Genomic DNA, 8,713 nt, shown 5'->3' on the forward strand with positions numbered 1-8,713 from the left:
CTTCTTGTTCGTCGCAGCGGTCACTGGAGAGTCTCCACATGAAACTCACATGGTAGCTAACTGTAGGAGGACGCTGGAACAAAGTTTCTGATTTACACTCATACTGAGGAATGTAGAGGTAAAGCTAATTCCTACTTATTTTTTTAAATATATTTTTAATCGTACTGTTGTTAGTTATCGTTAAACCAACACCTGCGTTTGATGAAGACTAACGTCATGTAGGTAGCTAGTTAGCTAATGTCAGCGTTAGCTAACTAGTAGGCAAGTCGAGTAGCTGCTGGAGGGGCAGCTTTCTGTTTGACGTGAGCAAACAGCTGGTTTAGTGTGTCACCTGGCGTCTTTTCGTTTCTTTGTAGAAGATGTCTGGTGCCAAAGTGAAGATGCGGGAGAAAAAGATGAGAAACCAGCCCGTCAGTGTGCAGTATCCATCTTCTTCAGTCACTGTGCAGAGCAGCCCAGTGAACGGAGGGGACACCTCGGCCACAGGTAGCTGTCCTCTGCCCTCTCACTTTATCTGTCTCTGTCTCTGTCCCGCTGTCTTGATGTGAAAGTGCTCTCCTCCACACTTGCTGCTGCACAGTCATCACATGTCAGTGTGCAGCCCGTCTGTCACTTCTGTTTATCACTGACTCTGCATGTGTCTGTGACTTATTCAAACGTATCAGAGTCCAGGATAGACTTAATAAACAGTAACACCATTAACTCTGCACATGACACAGAGCCTATGGCAGCTTCACGAGTTTATCCAAACAACTCTAAGAAAAGTGAGTTTAATTAAAGGGAATTCCAATATATGTGCCACCATTGGGCACATTGTCAGGTGTGGTTCTGTCTGACATCCATCATCCATCTACAGGAAAAAGGAAGACTCCTCATCACCGGGGCGGATGGGTCCGTGGACACCAGAAAGATGGAGGAGGCTATGCTAGTGAAATGCCCAAATACATCACTGGTAAAGTCAATATACGAATGAATGACTCACGGCATTGCATATTTGTATTTTATTTGAATAATGGCTTCACTTCCTTGTGTGATTACATGCAGTGTCACAGATTGCAGCCAGCCAAGCTAAAACTAGTTGATATTCTCCCATGCTCCTGTCTCTACCCAGCTGGTGCTTTTGCGAGGGCCAGGGCAGCAGAGGTGAGTGCTATGTTGAAAGCCGTCACCAAGACAACCGGCAGCTGCCACGTGTTCGGAGCCCTCCCCAAGCACATGAGGAGACGGGCTATGAGCCACAACACCAAACGGCTCCCTCGCAGACTGAGAGATGTGGCCAACAGAATGGTAAAGTCCAGGACATGTTTCTCTTCTCTTGTGTCATACGCACACTCTCCTTCTCTGGGTATCTCTGACGTGGGTCGGTAATGTTTCTCTTTCCATCCCTTCTTGTAGCGGGAGAAGAGCCTCCAGGCTGGCTCAAAGAAGAAGAAGGAACAGGCAAAGAGCAAGAGCCGCAAGGCCCGCCGGCGGCATGGAAACCTGCTGCTGGAGTTCAACCGGCGTCAGAGGAAGAACGTGTGGCTGGAGACTCACATTTGGCATGCCAAGCGCTTCCACATGGTTAAGAAGTGGGGTTACTGCCTCGGGGTTAGACCTACATATAAATGTTACCGTCCCTGCTACAGAGCCATGAGCACCCACTGTTTGCTGCAGGTAACTACACAGAATAGTAATGTGTGCTTTGCTTCATGCACTTTACAAGTTTGGGATTGTACTGAAGCAGAGAAATCAGCGTTACCTTCTGGTTTGCTCCTCTCAGGATCTTTCGTACTACTGCTGCATAGAGCTGCAGGGAGAGGAGGACAAGCTGCTGGCTTCTCTGTCACAACTGACGAACAAGGAGACTGGTATGAATGTTTCATAACCCACCAACACATGCATGCAGTTTGTCTAGTGGCCCTTAAAAATATTGAGGGGCTGTGCAGAGGGAATCAGCTTGAGCCTGTTGGAGTCTTGAGTTTGAGTTTTAAGTCACACAAGCTGATAAGTTACCAGTGCACATTTAGAGTCTAAATAAATGTTTGTTGTTGTTAAATTGTTACTTTGGTATAAGCTTTATGTTATCAGGAAATATCACTGAGATCCAGATCTTTTTTGCAAGGTGGAGATCTTGACCGCATGTTGCTGTGTGTTTTCAGGTCCTACATTTTCTGCAGCACTGTGTTTATCAGGTAGAAGACAGGGCAGTGTGGTGGTGTACAGAGCAGCACATTACCCCTCACAGTCCCTGGGCCCTGTCACCTTTCTTTGGAGACCCCGTGCGCAGGGATCTACTCACAGGCAGCTGTGGATCTGGGCTCATCCCACTATTAAACAGGTGCGAGGGTTTTTAGAGGTGTAACTGTAAGTACACAGTCAGTAAAACCACTAACTCCTGATACTTATGCACCTTCTAGGATCTTCTCTCTGAATTACAAACTGTGTGCCAGTGTTGCGAGGCTGTTGTTCCTCCAGTTGTGCCTGTGGTGATGCCACCTGCAGAGATGCCACCTGCAGAGGTTGCTCTCACCCCACAACCGGAACCTAAATCAGGAGAGACCCCTGAGGCCATTCAGATCCCCAGGACGAAGAGAAAGCGGAGCCGTAAGGATGCCAGTGGACCTCCTGCCAAGAAGATCCTGGGTGATGGTACCAGATGTCCCTCCACCCCGATCACCTGGAAGTCCAGCTCAACTGGAATAGTTATAAAGTTGGTACATGTGTAGCTTTGGTCAACACTTTTCAGTGCAGATGATGGCGATGGTTGTTTTGTTTGCAGTGTTTGACTAATGAACCTGTTGCAGTGATCTCACCATGGAGATTGTACGCTATCGTCTGATCGGACCACAGTCCCATTCTGTTCTGGCTGAAACTTTGGAAGCTGCTACAGACATTGATGTAAGGACATGAAACATGAAAAACACACCTCCTCTGAGATGCAGTACTTTTGTATTTCATACTGAGATACATTCTTCTTCATCTTTTTAAGGAGATTAATAAATCCCAGCCATCCTCCCTTTGGTGGCCTGATCACTGCAAAGACAAGAACAAGATAACTCTGCATCAACAACAAGCTGATGTCTTTAACACACTGAAAGGTTTATTAGAACATTTTATTTCAGTATGAAAAATTCTGTCACTTACTTTTGCCACTTTTATCTAACACAGCTTTTTAATTCATCCAGGCATCTATTCATCTGCAGAGCTCCCCTCAGGCACAGTGCTGGGTCTGACTGTAGATGACCCCAGATTGACTTTACCAACAAAGAAGGGTAAAGCTTTGCCCTGTGTGCAGCAGGCACAAGGTAAAATCTGAGCTACCACACAGACAGATGGAGAGAGTAGTTTATTTGGAATGGAAGTCAGAAAACCTTTCCTCACACTCAAATCATTCAGGAACGGTTGTGCTATCCTACTCCTAACGTGGTCTGATGCAGTATATGAGCTTATAATCAGTCTGTTTATATGTGGTCCTGAGGTTGTGTCAGTGAATACACTTCTGGTTCTGTGCTCCGGGGGGCCTCTGCCTGACCATGCAGATGTTCCAGGTTCGAATCCTGGCAGGACCCTGTATTCCATACACGCCCTCAGTGACTGGAAACAGCTGATTCACTGGCAATGACGCCACACTTTCAATATCATCAGGATTACTTTCCTCCATTACCTTATTTTTCTGCATTAATTCTTAGGCCAGAAAGAATATTAGTAAGTAGAATTCATATTAGAGTCACTTTGAGTTTGGAACAGTACTATCCTTACGGTGAGGCATGTTGGTGACAGCGTGATGCTAGGAGGGCTCTTCTGCAGGAATGCAGCCAAACACAGAGACGTTCTTAAAGGAAACCTGTTCCACAGTTTGTAATAACAGACAAATTGTTTGAATACTTTGAATACTTAACTATACTTTAAGTTTGGATTTAAAAAAAAAAAAAGCACAAGTGTGTCAGTGTGATTAGAACTGTAGCCTCAGCACAACATTTCTGGCCATTATATGAAAAACATGGCTGATATTTAGCTGAGTTGTATTATAAGACATAGAACTTCATATGTAACTGACACTGCGATGCTGTCCATACATGAGCATGCCATGTTTTTTGTGCTGTTTGTTTCTTCCAGAGGTAGATGAAGAGAAGAGGAGGGAGCTGATGTTGCGAGGGGTGCCAGAACACTGCTGTCAGAGTTTCCTGTGGGAGCAGTCTGTACGGGACAACGTCACTGATAACAAGATATCAGAGCAGGTGGATTATTACTTATGTTGTTAAAACTTTAGTTGACTTACTGTACTAATGTGTTCTTCTACGCCTTATACCAACATATCTTATTTACATCTAGCATTTTCTGTGTATGGCTGCAGGAGTTGAACCGGATGAGAAGCGAGGTTCTGGTGCCAGGCTCCAGGCTGAGACCCACTCCCCTGCAGGGCAGAGTCCCCATCCTACTGGTTCACCAGCCTGGCAAGCAAGTGGGACATGAGATGAGCTCCTGGGGTGCAGGATGGGACCTGATGCTTCCTAAAGGCTGGGGCATGGCCTTCTGGGTTCCACTGGTATGTAGCATGGGTTGTGATGGATTTGATTGAATTTCACTTGGTTATCTTCTAGTTTTTATCAGTCATAGAACTTTTGGAACTTTTTTTGTTTACTTTTTAGTAATAGATGGTTAAACAGTGTTAAATTCCATTTTCGGACCATACTGCTTGTTACAGTGTTTTATGTAGTGTAGAAAAAGTGTCTAACTGCTATGCGTGTGCATGTATACAGTTTATAATACAGTGCATGTTAGTATGGAAAGCTCTGTGAGAGATGTTTCTATTACTTGGTTGCCTTATCCATGTTTTGGAGCAGTTCAATTTCATTTGGAAACACTGTGAAAATGTGAAATGGTCCTTGAAATGTAAAGGCAGACTAGAAGCCCTAAGGTTTGCTTTATTTGTCAAGTCACACAAAATCCGATGTTTACTGCTGGAATATCAAGCAGTCAGGATTACTGCACTGGTTACAGTCCATGTGTTTGTGATCTATCAACTACCGGACCTGCAGGGAAACTTCTGTGATGAGCTTGACATTCTGCTCTCCCACTTCCCTGAAGATGGCACTCCTCCCCTCATCTTGGGGGATCTTGACCTACATCTGAATAAACCTCAGTGTGCTAAAGTCCTTGCACTTCTGAACCAGTTTGAGGCGGGTCCCCTCTTCTCTGACACACAGAGCTGGAAACCACCTGGACAGACACTCAGAACTGCACCACAGATAACGTCGCAGTCAGTCCTCTACATATATCGGGTCACTTCTTCAGTCAACTCACGCTCTCTCTCTCCCAAAACCTGTCGGAACCTCAGGACTCAGCAGTTTTTTCCCTGGTCTCTGCTCTTTCTAGGGCACTTAACTTGAAGGTTTCTCTCTTTGGCTCAGATGTTTGCTCGCTTTGTACCTCATTTGTAAGTCGCTTTGGATAAAAGCATCTGCCAAATAAGTAAATAGAAATGTACTTTCTTCTCCCTGTGCCAGGTATACAGAGGAGTTCGCATCGGTGGCCTGAACATGAGTCTGAAGCACTCTCAGAATAAAGGAGCCCCTCACTTCCCTCATGATTACCCAGACTGCCCCGCAGGCGTTCGTTTCCAGGACGAGCAAGAGGCTGAGCTCATGGACAAGTTCAAAAGGTCAGTCAAAGACCAAAAATAATAATGTGAGTGTGTTTTCAGTTCATGATGCTTTGTTATCTGTTGCTGTTTGAATGTGCGATCAGAAGATGATCCGCCTAAGTAAGTGGAGCGTTGTCAGTGGATTAGAGGTTTTGATACAGGGAAGCAATCGAAAAGCTCTGACCCTGATCATTTCCATTATGCAGATCTCTCCTGTCATGCAAATGAGATGGTAATAAAGCCGCTTGGTTTCTCATCCCGTGCTATCGGCTGCTCGCAGTCATGATTTGTTACACAAATTGGCAGAGTTGCCCCAGCAGTTTGACAGAGGTTTGACCCCCTGACCTCTTTTGTAGGCGTCCGCCCGCCAAAAGGACCAATTACATTAAACATGGCTGTCTGGCTCCATTTCGTTGCCCATGGCAACAGCTGGCTGAGGAGTGGGAGCTTATCACAAAGGAAGGAAGAGAGGAGAGGGAAGGAGACAGCCAGACCCAAAACACAACAGACGCTGACACAGTTATGGAGGAGGAGATGGCATCACATCTGGATATCAGTGTAACAAAACCTGCGAGCCGCTTCTCTGTACTGAGGTAAATGATTTGCTTTACTTTGTCTGTAATCTTGTTTGTGATTTATGCTGAAGATTTATTCTTTTTTTCCCCTCCTATTGTGACTATAAACACATTTAAATCACACACCCACTGCAGGTTTATGCCAAAGTCTCTCCAGACTTTTAAGATCCTGCGGATCTAAATCACACCTAACAATATTAAATGCAGTTGACTTTTAAAGGTCCCCTGAGCAGAAATGTGCACTGTTTTATCCTTTTTTTTCCTTTGAGCTCCTATCATCACTTCCCTCCTTCCTCGTTTTTTATTAAGAGACTCCAGTGCAGCTTTTGACAGATTTTAATGCATAGTGCTTCCTCAGTCTGCCTCCCTCTCACCATAATATCTCTGATGAGAATACCCAAAGTACATTGAGCTTTAAATTGCTGCAATACATCACAGAGATTAGTAGCGGGGTTGACTTGCATCTATCCACATAAAACCATCACACAAGCTTTGAGTAATGACCGACTTTATGAGAAAAGAATTGGATTGTTTTTTACCGCCCATTGGCTGCCTTTTTTGTTTTCAGTGCTAGAAATTATAGAAATGTTCTTCAACAAAGTGTAATCTCTGTCTCAGGGTGCATAATGGGGCCAATAACAAATGCAGCTTTCCCTATTGAGTATTAATCACTTGTTATTAATGGATATTGGTTGTTATCTTCTTAGGAACCAAAAGTCTCTGAGGCTGCTCTCCGGTTGGTGTAGACCCACCACATCTAAAGGCCAGAGGCCGTGCCGCATCAGGAACGTGACAGCTCTCGACTCTTCAGCCGTGACGTCATTCCTCACAGCGCACGGGATGAGTCTGGTGTGGGTGCGTCTGTCACTGATGTCAAAGGGCAAACCGGAGCTCCACGCCATGGTTTGCGTGCCACTTGCAGAGGACCTGAAGCTGCTGAGCAAAGAGTCTAATGGCCACAGCCCCCAGGAGCCGCCACACAAAAACCACTTCAGAAGAAGAAAGAAGGGCTCCAAGAAAGCAGCTGCATCCTCTTTGTCCTCTGATAAGACTGAGGGTAGTGGCTCAAACATTCCCCCTGCTACTGAGTCAGACCTCACCCCTTCTGCTGAAGGCCCCAAATCAACATCTCAGCCTTCCACAGCCGTCACCTTCGGACTGTGGCCGGATCCTCTGCCGAGCATCACCTCTCACTGCTCCCGTGTGACTCTTGGCTGGGTTACACAGGGTGACTTCTCCCTGTCTGCAGGCTGTGGGGAGGCTCTCGGGTTTGTCAGTGTCACGGGTCTCCTCAACACCCTCCTCAACCAGCCGAAGGAACACAGAGGAACGTTGCTATTGCGCAACCCCACCTCGCTGCATTACCGCTTTGCTAAAATCAACATAGAGGTCTGAAATATTGGAGCCTAAATACAACTTGATGTTCATTGAATTCTGCATGACTGGAGAAAGCTGTAGTGCTGCATGGAGATGAAAGGTTGTATGCAATTAAGTCACATGATGCTTCATTAACCACTGATCCGATGGTGATTTGTGCCTTGATAATTGCTCCTTTGGATTGTGCCATCGTTGAATGTATATTCTTGGCTGACTACAAATGAGCTTGTAACAGTGTGGAAAAGAAAGTTTTCAGTTATGTACATGTATTTACTTTAACAAGGGACATCCTCATTATTTCAGTTTAACAAGGTTGGCTGTTTCTACGTTTTTCCAGTGCTCAGTTAAAAACTGTGCACTCAATGAAAGTCTTGATTTCAGTTAGAGATATTAAGAGGGTTCCAGGTTTCCAAAAGGAACAAACTCCTGTCTTGTTTTAGGTTATTTTATATTTATTTATGTTGGTGGCATGTTATTAACAAATGAGTGCATCAGAATTTCAGAAATGTCAGTTTCTGTTAAAAAATGCAGCGAAAAGGTTTTGTTTGAACACAAGCTAATAAAAAGATCCATACTGCACTTGACAGAAACTGCCATCTGTGGTTAATAACCCTCACCTTCATCTGTCAGAAACATTTAATCATTTCACCTCTGACGCTGAAAAACACATTGTCCTCTGGTCGTTAAAAGAAAATGCACTCAACAACTTTAACATGCATTCTTTTTATAGTTAACTGGAATGAGCAGTGGTTTCCCACACATCCCATAATGTGTAGGTGGCAGATAAGAGTTTTGTTGCTTGGCAACACTAAAGTTTGGTAGCAGTTGAGTTAAGTGTTTAGTCTGAGGTTTATTTTAGGTGAAGATGGGTGGGCAGGCTGTGTATTAGTGCTTTCTTTTTTTTTTTTTAAAGGATTCTGATGCATCATGTGTTTGACACAAAATAATATCTGAAATATAAACATGAGCATAAAACTGATTAGCCATGACAGAAGGTTTCCAGAAACAATGCTAAACTCATTTCCTCTTTCATCTCAAATGAGGTGAATTCACATCACCCCAGTTAACAAGACGTGCACCACAGTGCGTGCTCATCATCAAGCTTCACGCAGTAGAGGGCAGTAGTGCACTTGTT

The 8,713-nt window shown here is 44.7% G+C and overlaps 1 protein-coding gene across 1 annotated transcript; it reads left to right on the plus strand.

Moving 5' to 3' along the window:
• The first annotated feature begins 24 nt into the window (after nt 1-24).
• On the plus strand, nt 25-8,518 carry pop1 (POP1 homolog, ribonuclease P/MRP subunit). Its single transcript, XM_026373250.1, has 16 exons — nt 25-118; nt 357-486; nt 857-952; nt 1,112-1,287; nt 1,396-1,656; nt 1,763-1,850; nt 2,142-2,320; nt 2,400-2,692; nt 2,787-2,880; nt 2,972-3,080; nt 3,168-3,287; nt 4,099-4,220; nt 4,337-4,528; nt 5,490-5,644; nt 5,983-6,219; nt 6,909-8,518. The coding sequence occupies exons 2-16, from the start codon at nt 360-362 to the stop codon at nt 7,594-7,596; spliced, it is 2,937 nt and encodes a 978-aa protein (XP_026229035.1). The 5' UTR covers nt 25-118; nt 357-359; the 3' UTR covers nt 7,597-8,518.
• Nucleotides 8,519-8,713: the final 195 nt, after the last annotated feature.

The sequence above is a fragment of the Anabas testudineus genome, chromosome 16, assembly GCF_900324465.2.
Source record: "Anabas testudineus chromosome 16, fAnaTes1.2, whole genome shotgun sequence".
NCBI lineage: Eukaryota > Metazoa > Chordata > Actinopteri > Anabantiformes > Anabantidae > Anabas > Anabas testudineus.